Raw genomic sequence first — 14,626 nt, 5'->3', positions numbered from 1 at the left:
GGAGTTGGGAGCAGGAATATGCACTAAAAGCTTGACTGCAGACTTGGCACAGATAGTGAGCTGTTAGCTCTGAAATACATAATCCCATGCAATACAGTATATCACAAAAGGCACAACCCACCATTATTTCTTGCTGCTTATTTGCAGCCTCATGTAATGGTGGAAGTGGTTCAGTCATAGAAAGACTGAAAATAGTTTTCAACAACCTGTAGTTACAAGTCACAGATCTCTCTCCCCCCTCCCCCAAAAAGCTAGTGCCTCCTTCTTCTAAGGTTGGTATTTGACAGTGTTTGGAATATTTCTGTGATATCCAAACTGACCTATTTTGAATATTAAGTTTCAAAATTCAGTACAGTGATAGCTTGGTTGTTGAACATCTCCGCTGACAAACATTTTGGAACTCGAGCGCCATAAACCTGGAAGTAAATGCTTCCGTTTTCGAACACACCTCAGAAGTCAAACAGCTTCCACTGAAGTACCACTGTATTTTTCCCGATTTTCTCAGTAAATTTGCAGACCGCCCTTTGCGCCTCAGTTTTTGAGCATTCCCGTCTTCCAGAACATTCCAGTCTTCCAGAACGGATTACGTTAAAAAACCAAGGCACCGCTGTATATTGTGGTATTTATTTTCAGTGTTGTGAGTTGCATTGTTTTATGTCTTAAATTTAGAATCCAATTTAATTTCTGTAAATCTTACCTTCCCCACATTTTTACACTATCACTTGGATATTTTTTTTAATAAGTCATCTGATTGTTATTAATAATTAGTGTGTAGGCCTACTGTGTATCTGAAGAAGTGTGCATGCACACGAAAGCTCATACCTAGAACAACTTAGTTGGTCTTTAAGGTGCTACTGGAAGGAATTTTTTTATTTTGTTTTGATTGTTATTAAGTATCATACAGTGGATACTTTTGTTAATCAGCATTTTATATAACTAGATTTGTAGCCATCTCCCGAACCAAAGCTCAATTCCGCAGAATAGAAGACAAAATTACACTTGAAAACCACTAAAATTCAGATTTATTGGAAGAAGTGAATAAACCTAATAAAATCCTGCTTTACTGGAATTGTGGTTCTTTTCTTTTCTTTCGTGTCTTTTCCATAGCAGTTCTCTTCATTTGGTGTCCGATGAGATGTCTAAAGTGGTAAATGACAGGATTTCTTGGACTTATGAAGGCAGCAATATATTTTTTTAAGTCTCTTGGGTATTATATGGATCTTCTCAGGGCAACCTTTGCTCCTCTCTTTTCTTGCCGCCGCTGGAGAAGAAAAGGGATTCTTCTCTAAGTGGTGGTGGTGATGGCGGTGGGCTGTTCAGCCATGTGCTTGGTCAACTCCTTCTCCATGGCCTCCTTCAAGGCAGTTCGGACATTGTTGCAGCTGACGAGGGCCTGGGCCTGCTCCGCTTTCTGCCTCAAGGCCTCTACTTGGGTCGCCACGTGACTGTATAAGTCTGCCAACAAGGTCTTCATCAGCTTCCTGGCCTTGGCCTCCATGCGCACCTTGGGCATCTGTCGCAGAATTTTGGCGGCAAAGAGCTTTGAGGAACAGATCTTTCTTGGCTGCCCACTGCTCCCTGACTTAGCGGCTGAGGTCCTCTTGTCTTGACGCTTCAAATGAGGCTGCTTCTTCTTAAGTTTTTGAGCCTGGAGCTTCTTCCAACTCCATCTCGCTTGTTGGTTCTTCTTGTTGACATTCTTTCTCTTTGGAACCCTGGCTTTCTTTTTGCCTTGCTGTTTGGCTGCCATTGTTCTGTTCTCCTTAAGCTCCGGCCTTCAAATGTCACCGTATTTTTGTCAGCATGGGCATTTATAGGCAGTAGCATGGCAATGAAGGTGCCCTTGGCTTCACTGTAGCTGAGGAACCATTGTTACCCTGAATGGGACTATGACCTACCCTTACTATGATCTAGTTGTGAGTTTTGACAGTGGCTTCTAGCAGATATTAACTGCACCTCACTACCACAGAAATCAGTTTTCAACTAAAAAAAAATCAGCCACGTTTCATCATCCCATGCATGTTTTGTGGGAATAAACATACAGTGGTACCTCGGGTTTAGTACTTAATTCATCCCGGAGGTCTGTTCTTAACCTGAAACTGTTCTTAACCTGAAGCACCACTTTAGCTAATGGGGCCTCCTGCTGCCGCTGGATTTCTGTTCTCCTGAAGCAAAGTTTTTAACCCGAGGTACTATTTCTGGGTTAGCGGAGTCTGTAACCTGAAGCATCTGTAACCTGAAGCATATGTAACCCAAGGTACCACTGTATATGCCATTAGCCCTAAAACTGATTTATCATCACAAGCTGAGTTTCTGCACCAAAACGGTGTGTGTGTAATCTGAGTATCTAAAGACTACGGTCCTGGGATAGTCCTTCTGCTCCCTACTTTGCCACTGTTGGTGGTAGAATACAGAACAGGCTCTGGACGGAAGCCAACTTTCCCAATAGCCCCTATTGCAGTGCCTTTAAAAGATTCTTTGTGTGCATCAATTTGCAAGTGCTTCCTGGTTGCTGGTTGAGGAAGGCCAACTTCACCAACTCTCTCCAGGTAGCCCCAGGTTGGCAAAGTTTGCTGAGTCCAAATCTTCCTAAAGCTGCAGCAGAACCAACTGAAAAGTGGGCAGGAAAGCAACTCTTAATGTTTTCAAAGGAGCTCAAACTGAACTACCACCAACATGCTGGAAGGAAAGTGTTATGTATTGAAGTTCTCACATTGGCCACCAGGAGTATCGTGTACATAGTTTTCGCTCAGGTCCATGTCAGTTACTTTAGGCGGGAAACCCTGGGTGGTTGTTGCTACAGTGTTGACAGCCTATAAAAGCAGGCCTGCTGAGCTGTTTGCTGTTCAGTTCTGTTCCAGCTTACAAATAAAGAGCTGCTTTGGAGAAATCGCTGTGTCGTCTGCTATGTCTACCCACTATTTAACAGAAAGTTCTTTTGGACAGATCTTCTAGAAATGTCACCCCTTCTTCCATATTCCATTCCTTTAAAAAAAAAAAAAAAAGCAAACCAACTACGGTATATTATTTCTATTTGCCAAAGTCAGAGCAGCCCTAAACCTTGAGAAGCTTTTCCAGGAACCAGCATTAGTTTTGAAAAGGTAAAGCATTGTGGTTTTTGGTTGCTCTGGGTTTTTATCTGGCAGTCACCCACACTGGCAGCTGATAAAGGCACTTAAATATGATAAATGTGATTATTATGTATGGTTTCAAGTGGAATTAAACTACACAGGTTATTAATGACAGCTCATTCTGGAACGGGTGCGTAGTCTTTCAAGACACTTTCAAGACACTTCTACACAGGACTGATTATCTTAAAAGTTGCAAATTCATCAGGGCTTTGGGCTGTGCTTTCCAGTCAAACAAGATGAGCAGGAGCGTTTTAATAATTTGTGTGGGAAAATGAACTCAAAGAGTATTCAGTCGGGTCCTTGTGCTGATTGCTTCTAAAACTGTGTGTTTGTATTCCAGCATCATCTAGGCTGTAACAGGGGTCTTCTCAGATCTGCAGGTGGACACTGACTGGAACAAAGGCCAAATGACATCATAAAGATTTGATTATTATACATTCTTCAGAATTCCAAAGATGAGCATGAGTGACGCAAAGCAGTTAGGAAGTTAAATCTTACCTCCTGAATGTGGCCAGCTTTATAACCATTTTAAAAAGAAATTAAACCTTCATTTTTTGTGTATTCTCTGAATAGCCACTTTGCCAATTTTTTTTTGTTTTGTCTAGCACCTCCTACATGACTAGCAGCAATCTGAAAGGCCAGCGGCAGCTAATAGTGGGTGGCATTTAACTAAGTTTTACTCCGACCCACTGCAATTAATGAATCTTAGTCATGGTTCAAGTGGGTCTACTCTGAGTAAAAATTAGTTGAATGCTACCCATTGGCTTTCTCCGAATTCTCCTTAACGTTTTGTGAGGGGACAGGGTTGTTAAGGTTTTCACACATCAGATCTGCACAATTTTCAAGGCATTTCATGAACTTCCATTTATTCCTGCTTCGTATGACGACCCTGACACTTTTGTACATTTCAGTATTTTGTATAACTAGGTTTGCAGTCAGTAACCAGCAAGACACAATGTCCCAGATTAAAAACCACACACACACACTTCAGTGAATAAGGCTGCTAAAGATCCTGATTTATTGGACGAACAATATATGGTGTTTCTTTTCTTTCAGAAACCAGCTCACAAACAATTCTCTCATATATTTTGATTTATGTTCTTCCTCAATGAACTCTGCTGGTGGCGATGGAAAAATCTCTTGAGCGTGTATAATCTGTAGTCCAAATTTAGCTTCCTTTCCCATGGTCTTTCACGACATCCCCATAAATGGAACAATTGTTACAAGCAATGAAGAGTGTTGAGGTGAAGCTGGTATCTTAGATTACAGGATTTCTTAAGACAACATTCAGGCAGCAAAGTCTTTTAAAGGTTTCTCAAGTTTTAAGGATCTTTTTTCAGGGCAGTTTTTGGTCCTCTCCCTTCTTGGCCCTGTTGGAGAAGGGGAGGGGTGTTTCTCTAAGCACATTCGTTCCTGAGGGGCTCGGACGTGTGGTTCACCAACTCCCTTACTACAGCCTCCTTCAAGGCCGTTTGGACATCAGTGCAGCTGATGGTAGCAGATGGGCTCTTCTGGCTCAAGCGGTCTATTTCCGTTGCCACATGGTTGTACACATCTGTTAGCAAGTTTTTAACCATGCCCTTGGCTTTAACCTCAATGTATGCCTTTAGCACCTCTCGCACCATCTTGGAGGTAAACAGCTTAGGGGAACAGATTCTCACCACCTTACTGCTCATAGTATTTCTGGCAAGTGGCTCCTTGACCCCGTGCTCAAGGCAAGATGGGAACTTTCTCTGTTTACGGTCCTGGAGTTTGTTTTTCCTGATGTGCTGATATTTTTTCTGGAGCTTCTTTCTCTTCAAAGCCCCAGCCTTCCTTTTTGCTTGTTGTTTTGCAGCCATTTTTCTGTTCTGTTCTGTTGACTTCTGTTCTGAAGCTTCGAGCCCCTGCCTTCAAATGTCACCGCACCTTTGCCAACGTGGTCAGTTATAGACAACAGTATGCAAATGAAGGAGCTACATGAAGGATGCTGATTGGCTCTCTCTGCCTGCACAGTAGCCAGGTAACCATTGTTATGCTGAATATGACTATGACCTACTACTGAATATGACTATGACCTGCTGCTATCCACTTATGAGGTCGGACTCTGCCACTGTTTGTCGACTTTCTGAAGAGCACGATGGCATTTGGCCCTTCAGGTGTTGCTGTTGCAATCACTCCTGGCTAATTTTGAGAAAATAAATATGTGTACTTTCCATCTACCTTAAACCAGGCTTCTTGTTGTTGTTGTTTAGTTGTTTAGTCGTGTCCGACTCTTCGTGACCCCATGGACCAAAGCACGCCAGGCACTTCTGTCTTCCACTGCCTCCCGCAGTTTGGTCAGACTCATGCTGGTAGCTTCGAGAACACTATTCAACCACTATTCAACACTATTAAACCAGGCCACCAGGCCCAAAATGTGATTTCTTCTCTACATCAAAACAGGCTTTGAAACCAGGCTTTCTCCCTGTTGAGAAAATTTCATAAATTCCTAGCTGATTCTGTCAGCTAGGAATTCTCTACCAGTCCGGACTACTGTGCCTCTAACCACTGCTTTAATTTTGGCAGAGGATCACCTTTATCCCATGAAAGATTTTCCCTGCCAACTACTATAAGAAGAGTGCCTGTAGGCTCATGAACAAGATTCTGATTGAAAAGTTGGCAACCCTTATTATTAATCTGAGACATTGGAGCACTTGTAACGTAAAGTTTTGAGATGTGGAATCCCATGTGAAATTTGTAAAGTCCCCTGGAAACAGCGGTACAGAAATTCAACAATAAATAGTGCAACAATAATAAAGTATTTTTTAAAATTAGCAGTAGCAGTAATTTAGACTGCCCTTCACCCCACAGGGCAGTGTACAAATGACAAAAAAAACCTAAATACAGTAGTACCTCAATTTTCGAACATAATCGCTCCGGAAGACCGAGTTCCAAAACGTTCCAAAACCGAGACTCAGCAGCCAACAGCCAGGTCTCCAGATCTTGCACTCAGCAGAAGATGTGTAGCATGTTTGACTTCTGAGGCTTGTTCGAAAACAAAAGCATTTACTTCCGGGTTTTCGGCATTTGAAAACCGAAACATTCAACTTCTGAGACATTCGAAAACCAAGGTACCACTATATAAACATTAAAATTAAACAGTCAAACATTCAAACAGTTTAGCAGCAGCACAGCACAGAAATAAGCATGCCAGACTTTACACTCTTCCCCAAATGCCTGTGGGAAAAGATAATCTGTCACTGAAAGGCCTGGATCTGGGAGGCGGTGGGGACACACGTACACTGGGCAGCAGGATAGGAGGGCAACAAACAAAAAAACTCAGGAAGTGCTATGAAGACTTCAAGTGGATGTGGAGCAAGAGAGCTCAGTATGGCAGGGTTCTGCAGCCATCATGGCTCCACCACTAGGCTATGGAGCTGAGTTTGGTCTGGTTCAATGGCAGCTGCAGAAAACAAGCCAGTGGTTGCTCCCCTGTTGCATTCAGCACCTGTGCAGGCACACCTTGGTACAATTAACTGATGCATTAATTCATTCCAGATTTTCAGAATACAGTGGTACCTCGGGTTACAGACGCTTCAGGTTACAGACTCTGCTAACCCAGAAATATTACCTCGGATTAAGAATTTTGTTTCAGGGTGAGAACAGAAATCGTGCGGCAGCAGCAGGAGGCCCCATTAGCTAAAGTGTTACCTCAGGTTAAGAACGGTTTCAGGTTAACAACGGACCTCCGGAACGAATTAAGTTCTTAACCCGAGGTACCACTGTATGTGCGAAAGCGTTGGCATGGTGCTATAGATCCTCTTGCAAACCAGTCATACTTCTAACGCCGAGACCTTAATGATGTTTCTTCAAAAGTTAAGTCCCACTCAATTTGAAAGGCGCCTCCTTCTCCCTTAAAGAACATAGAATCATAGAGTTGGAAGAGACCACAAGGGCCATCGAGTCCAACCCCCTGCCAAGCAGGAAACACCATCAGAGCACTCCTGACATATGGTTGTCAAGCCTCTGCTTAAAGACCTCCAAAGAAGGAGACTCCACCACACTCCTTGGCAGCAAATTCCACTGTCGAACAGCTCTTACTGTCAGGAAGTTCTTCCTAATGTTTAGGTGGAATCTTCTTTCTTGTAGTTTGGAACCATTGCTCCGTGTCCGCTTCTCTGGAGCAGCAGAAAACAACCTTTCTCCCTCCTCTATGTGACATCCTTTTATATATTTGAACATGGCTATCATATCACCCCTTAACCTCCTCTTCTCCAGGCTAAACATGCCCAGCTCCCTTAGCCGTTCCTCATAAGGCATTGTTTCCAGGCCTTTGACCATTTTGGTTGCCCTCCTCTGGACACGTTCCAGTTTGTCAGTGTCCTTCTTGAACTGTGGTGCCCAGAACTGGACACAGTACTCCAGGTGAGGTCTGACCAGAGCAGAATACAGTGGCACTATTACTTCCCTTGATCTAGATGCTATACTCCTATTGATGCAGCCCAGAATTGCATTGGCTTTTTTAGCTGCTGCGTCACACTGTTGGCTCATGTCAAGTTTGTGGTCAACCAAGACTTCTAGATCCTTTTCACATGTACTGCTCTCAAGCCAGGTGTCACCCATCTTGTATTTGTGCCTCTCATTTTTTTTTGCCCAAGTGCAATACAGTGGTGCCTCGCAAGATGAAATTAATCCGTTCCGCGAGTCTCTTCGTCTTGCTGTTTTTTCGTCTTGCAAAGCACGGCTATTAGCGGCTTAGCGGCTATTAGCGGCTTAGCGGCTATTAATGGCTTAGCGGCTTAGCAGCTATTAACGGTTTAGCGGCTTAGCGGCTTTAAGAAAAAGGAAACAAACTCACAAGAACTCGCAAGACGTTTCCTCTTGCGAAGCAAGCCCATAGGGAAATTTGTCTTGCGGAACGACTCAAAAAACGGAAAACTCTTTCGTCTTGCGCGTTTTTCATCTTGCGAGGCATTCATCTTGCGAGGTACCACTGTACTTTACATTTCTCCCTGTTAAAATTCGTCTTGTTTGTTTTGGCCCAGTTCTCTAATCTGTCAAGGTCGTTTTGAAGTGTGATCCTGTCCTCTGGGGTGTTAGCCACCCCTCCCAGTTTGGTGTCATATGCAAATTTGATCAGGATGCCCTTGAGTCCATCATCCAAGTCGTTGATAAAGATGTTGAATAAGACCGGGCCCAAGACAGAACCCTGTGGCACCCCACTAGTCACTCTTCTCCAGGATGAAGAGGAACCATTAATGAGACCCTTTGGGTTCGGTCAGTCAGCCAGTTACAAATCCACTGAGTGGTAGCATAGTCAAGACCGCATTTTACCATCTTCTTTACAAGAATATCATGGGGCACCTTGTCAAATGCCTTACTGAAATCAAGGTAGGCTACATCCACTGCGTTCCCTTCATCAACCAGGCTTGTAATTCTGTCAAAAAACGAGATTAGGTTAGTCTGACATGATTTATTTTTCAGAAATCCATGCTGACTATTGGTGATCACAGCATTCCTTTCTAGGTGCTCACAGACTGTTTGCTTAATGATCTGCTCCAGAATCTTCCCTGATATTGATGTCAGACTGACTGGGCTGTAATTATTTCGGTCCTCTCTTTTCCCCTTTTTGAAAACAGGAACAACATTTGCCCTCCTCCAGTCTGCCGGGACTTCGCCTGTTCTCCAGGAATTCTCAAAGATGACTGCAAGTGGTTCTGAGATCACATCTGCCAGTTCTTTTAATACTCTTGGATGCAGTTCATCTGGCCCTGGAGACTTGAATACATCTAAACTAGCCAAGTATTCTTGTACTATCTCCTTAGTTATTCTGGGCTGTGTTTCCTCTGCTGAATCATTTGCTCCAAATTCTTCAGGTCGGGCATTGTTTTCTTTATCGGAGAAGACTGAGGCAAAGAAGGCATTGAGGAGTTCAGCCCTTTCTGTGTCCCCTGTTTGCATTTCACCATCTTCTCCTCTGAGTGACCCCACTGTTTCTTTGTTCTTCCTTTTGCTACGAACATACCCATAAAAGCCTTTTTTGTTGCTTTTAACCTCTCTAGCAAGCCTGAGTTCATTCTGTGCTTTAGCTTTTCTGACTTTGTGTCTACACGTGCTGGCTATTTGTTTGAATTCCTCTTTGGTGGTTTCTCCCCTTTTCCATTTTTTGTACACATCCTTTTTTAATCTTAACTCAGTTAAAAGTTCTTTAGATAGTCACCCTGGCTTCTTTAGGCACCTTCCATGTTTCCGTCTCATTGGTATTGCCTGAAGTTGTGCTTTTACTATCTCCCTCTTAACAAACTCCCAGCCATCATGAACTCCCTTTCCTTTTAGTATTACTGTCCATGGGATCTCACCCAGCACTTCCCTAAGTTTTATGACGTCGGCTTTCTTAAAGTCAAGAAATTGAGTCCTAGTATGCTTGGCTGCTCCTTTCCGCTGTATAGTAAACTTCAGAAGAGCATGGTCACTCGCGCCTAATGATCCTTCCACTTCTACCCCACTAACCAGGTCATTGGTTAGGACCAGATCTAAAATGGCTGTTCCTCTTGTTGCTTCTCCCACTTTCTGGACAATGAAGTTGTCTGCAAGGCCAGTGAGGAATCTGCTTGACCTTGTGCTCCTGGCTGAGTTTGACATCCAACAAATATCCAGGTAATTGAAGTCCCCCATTACTACTATCTCCTTTCCTTTTGCATGCTTGGCCATCTGTTCCAGGAAGGCATCATCTATGTCCTCCGTTTGGCTTGGGGATCTATAGTAAACTCCCACAATGAGGTCACTGTTATTCTCTCTCCCTTAATTTTGACCCAAATGCTCTCACTTTGGCTTTGAGGTTCTAAATCTTGGATCTCTTCACAGGTATACACATCCCTGACATATAACGCCACTCCTCCTCCTTTCTTGTCTGGTCTGTTTCTCTGAAATAGATTGTATCCCTCCATTATTACATTCCAATCGTGGGACTTATCCACCAGGTTTCAGTGATGCCTATTATGTCATATTTAGTTTGCTGTACCAAGAGCTCAAGCTCATCTTGTTTATTTCCCATGCTTTACACATTAGTGTACAGACATTGAAGTCCATTAATCATTCCCCCGTGTCTCTTATTTAAGGATTTTTTCCTCCCACATGCCTTGGATTAAATAAATAAAAACATTCCTTCCAGTAGCACCTCAGAGAGCAACTAAGTTTGTTATTGGTATGAGCTTTTGTGTGCATGCACACTTCTTCAGATATTGCAACTGTTGGATATTCTCTGTGTGTGAGAGAGAGAGAAGAATCATTTGTTCCAGAAACAGAGAAGAGCAGAGACGTTTCAAGAAGCAGCAGAAGGCTGAGACTGTTTTATCTATGCAAGGATGTTTTCTGTGGGAACTGTTCTTTGGACATGTGCAGTGTGTCAGGAAGTACTGATAACAGTGGTTCTTTGTAATTTGTTGTGAGTCTCTTGCTTGCGTCTTGTGGTGTGAGAAGCTGAGCGAGTGTCTTGGACTCTTGTTAGACTCTAAGCATGCCTTGCCCATGGCAGTGGTGAATGTCTGTATAAATTTGCTACCAATATGCTTTTATGCCTGTCAAGTAAACCTCTACACTTGATTGAATCTTTATGGCATCCATGAGTGTTTATTGCCTACTGCGTGTACCTTCAACCCCGAAGACACTTCCAAGGAAGAAGCTGTGTTGAGATGTAACTCTGCTGAGTATGGATACTGGCACACAGTATCTTCTAAGTAGTGTTACTAGCTTCCCTGCAAAATAGAAAAAAATCACCTTAAAATGGGTCTAAGTTAAAAACGAGAGAGAAAAAGTGGTTCTAAGTCATTACTGGGTCGCGGGTGGCGCTGTGGTCTAAACCACAGAGCGTAGGACTTGCAGATCAGAAGGTTGGCGGTTCGAATCCCCATGATGGGGTGAGCTCCTGTTGCTCGGTCCCAACTCCTGCCCACCTAGCAGTTCAAAAGCACGTCAAAGTGCAAGGAGATAAATAGGTACTGCTCCGGCGGGAAGGTAAACGGCATTTCTGTGTGCTGCTCTGGTTCGCTAGAAGCGGCTTAGTCATGCTGGCCACATGACCCAGAAGCTGTACACCGGCTCCCTCGGCCAATAAAGCGAGATGAGCGCCGAAACCCCAGAGTCGGCCACGACTAGACCTAGTGCTTAGGGGTCCCTTTACCTTAAGTCATTATTGCACAAGCTATTCCTGATATGTACAAGCCCCTTTTTGCCTTTAAAAAAGATGGAGTCCAATGTTTATTTTTAGAACTCATTCTTTTGAAAGCTATTCAGGATCACCCTCTGGAGGATAGTAGGAGCCACACTCAGAAGTTGTTATCTATAGCACAGCCATTCTTTGAGCACAAACCCATGTTCTATGCCAAGTCACTATAAATGCACTTGGGTTAGCAAACCGTCTGAGATAAGGTGAATGTTTGTTGCTGCTGCTGCTGCTGCATTTCATTGAATTTATATCCCAACCTTCAAGATTCAACGCTTCAGGCTTTTGGAGGGATGACTGCTTTCAACATCTTTTTCAGTTCGTTGTGAACCATTTCCCAAAAGCCTTCTGCATTTTTACAAGTCCACCACATATGAAAATATGCCCCTTTGGATTGTTTCATTTCCGACATTTACTTGGTGGCTTTTAAAACAAATAATAGTAAGTGATAAGAGAATATCCAACACTAAAATATGGCAAAAAACAATTCAAGTTCTAACAGGTGCTTCCCCGCAACACAGTACGTTAAATTGTAAATATTCAGTAATTTTTTTACTTATTAAACTGCAACAACGCACAGCTGCTCGAAGCAAAGAAAAAGTATATTAAGATTGTTTCATTTCTGTAAATTTTACCTCACCCCCCTTTTTTTCAATATCACTTGGATTATTATTTTTTAATCTTTCATCTGATTGCTGTTTAGTATGACACAGTCGATATTTTCCTAATCAGCATTTTATATAACTAGATTTGTACTCATCACCCAAACCCAAGCTCAGTTCCAGAGAAGCAGAAGAAGACACAATTAGACTGGAATAAAGCTGCAAAAATCCTGATTTATTGGAAGAAGTGAAATAAGCTGCTAAAATCCTGCTTTACTGGAATGGTGGTTCTTTTCTTTTTGAAAGCCACTTCTTTCACGGTTTTTCCCCATAATAGCAGTCCTCTCCATCCGGTGTCCAATGATGTCTAAAGTGCTAAACGACAGGATTTCTTGGACTTATGAAGGCAGCAATATATTTTTAAAGTCTCTTGGGTATTATATGGATCTTCTTAGGGCAACCTTTGGTCCTGTCCCTTCTTGCCGCCTCTGGAGAAGGGGAGGGATGCTTCTCTAAGTGCACTCGGTGGGGATGGCGGTGGGCTGTTCGGCCGTGTGCTTGGCCAACTCCCTTTCCATGGCCTCCTTCAAGGCAGCTTGGACTTCGTCCCCGCTTATGGGGGCCTGCTCCTCTTGCTGGCTCATGGCCTGCACCTGGGTCGCCACATGGTTGTACAAGTCCGCCAGCAAGGTCTTCATCAGATTCTTGGCCTTGGCCTCCATGCGCACCTTGGGCAACTGGCGCAAAATTTTGGAGGCAAAGAGCTTTGAGGAACAGATCTTTCGCGGCTGCCCACTGCTCCCTGACTTCGTGCCTGAGGTCCTCTTGACTTGACGCTTCAAATGAGGCTGCTGCTTCTTTTGTTTTCGAGCCTGGAGCCTCTTCTGATTCTTCTGATTTCTTCTAGGTTGTGGGTGCTTCTTGCGCACGTTGTTCTTCTTCTTTGAAACCCTGGCTTTCTTTTTGACTTGCTGTTTAGCTGCCATTGTTTCTTTGTTTCCTCCTTAAGCTCCTGCCTTCAATTTTTTTGTCAGCATGGGCATTTATAGACAATGGCATGCAAATGAAGGTGTTATGTGCAGAGTGCTGATTGGGCACCTCTGACTTCAGTGTAACCAAGGAACCATTGTTACCCTGAATGTGACTATGACCTATTCCTTGCTATCACACATCTAGGCAGAGCTTTTTATCATCATTTTTTTCACCTCTCAGTGGGTGGGCGCCATGCCTTCCTCACACTGTACTGCTCCTTCTGCCACTGCCAGATGCCAAGGCGGGAAAGTTTACTGTCTACACCAGGCACCCCCAAACTCGGCCCTCCAGATGTTTTGGGACTACAATTTCCATCATCCCTGACCACTGGTCCTGTTAGCTAGGGATGATGGGAGTTGTGGTCCCAAAGCCACTCCCGACCTAAGGAGGGGGGGTTGCGGGCTCACGCCCCGCGGGACTCAGGGATTCCCCATGCCAATTATTATTCATTATCCACAGCGCCAGCCAATCGGCTGGTGGCAAGGGCAGGTTTAACAAAGGGCATTTAAGGTCGGGGCAGCCCTGGCTCGCCCCTTTCTTTCCTTACAGCAGCTGCGGTTTTCCCACCCACCCACCCTCGGAGTTGGCATTTGGACTTTGCTATGGGCTTTGGCTGGTTGCCGCAAGGGGCCTGGTAGGAGTTTTTCCATTTGGCTAATTGGCTGTATTTTAAAAGCCACTTGGTTTTTTTCGCCTGCCTCGTAGCAAAACGTCACAACTCCCCGGTTTTGGCGGTAGGCATTGGCAGGGTTATTGTTATGCAAATGAAGGCGGGGGGGAGGAGCGCCATCACCTTCCCCAAATCTTGAAGGGTAGTTCGTTAAAGGACTCCGGGGGGCATCACCTCATCCGAAACCTACGGAGGCTAGGGCCTAAAGCGCACCCCCGAGCGGTAACCCCTTGGGGAGCGCCTAGGGATGTGCATCTCGGGGGCTCCCCCTGTTGGTGCTTAACCCCTTCCCGGTTAGACCAGATAGTCTGTTAGGGCCAATGCCTAAAGCCAATACGCCCATTAACCTAAATTCTGGTGTCCAGTGTCTTTATTTAATCCATCTGTGGGAGGGGGCGGGAATTGCCACGCAAAACATCTGGAGGGCCGAGTTTGGGGGTGCCTGTTCTACGCCAAGGATCCTCAACCTTTTTCTTGGGAACCACACTTTCAGAATAAAAACTTGCGCCACTGAATTTTTTTATCAATTAGAAATACAGTCATACCTCAGGTTGAAGTAGCTTCGGGTTGAGCATTTTCGGGTTGCGCTCCGTGGTAACCCGGAAGTAACGGAGTGCGTTACTTCTGGGTTTCACCACTCGTGCATACGCAGAAGCTGCAAATTGCGACCCGCGCATGTGCAGATGCACAGACGCAGGTTGCATTCACTTCAGGATACGAACGGGGCTCCGGAATGGATCCCATTCGCATCCAGAGGTACCACTGTACATGGGGGAACGAAAACAAACAACTTCTAGCAATGCTCTACCTCTCTTTCAAACCAGTGAAGGCAGTGAAGGTCCTGTGTGAGTGTCTGGAGGCAGCTGGAGGATGGATGGCAGCTAACAGACTGAGGTTGAATCCTGACAAGACAAAATAACTGTTTTGGGGGGAAAGGAGGCGGGCTGGTATGGAGGACTCCCTGGTCCTGAATGAGGTAACTGTGCCCCTGAAGGACCAGGTATGCAGC

The 14,626-nt window shown here is 44.4% G+C and overlaps 2 protein-coding genes across 2 annotated transcripts in view; one reads left to right on the top strand and one right to left on the bottom strand.

The window, feature by feature from the left end:
- The window catches only part of LOC309336893 (L-amino-acid oxidase-like), a 268,023-nt gene that overhangs the window by 186,299 nt on the left and 67,098 nt on the right, over positions 1 to 14,626 (top strand). The gene's annotated exons all lie outside the window — the stretch shown is intronic.
- Positions 12,130 to 12,958, bottom strand: LOC309337272 (uncharacterized protein). The gene has a single exon (XM_081854038.1). It carries the CDS (start codon positions 12,899 to 12,901, stop codon positions 12,428 to 12,430), a length of 474 nt encoding a protein of 157 aa, XP_081710164.1. The 5' UTR covers positions 12,902 to 12,958; the 3' UTR covers positions 12,130 to 12,427.

Source organism: Podarcis erhardii, assembly GCF_964252035.2.
Source record: "Podarcis erhardii genome assembly, chromosome: 2".
NCBI classification, from domain to species: Eukaryota; Metazoa; Chordata; class Lepidosauria; order Squamata; family Lacertidae; genus Podarcis; species Podarcis erhardii.
Note: the sequence above shows the minus strand (reverse complement) of the source record. Positions and strands in the feature narration are given on the sequence as shown.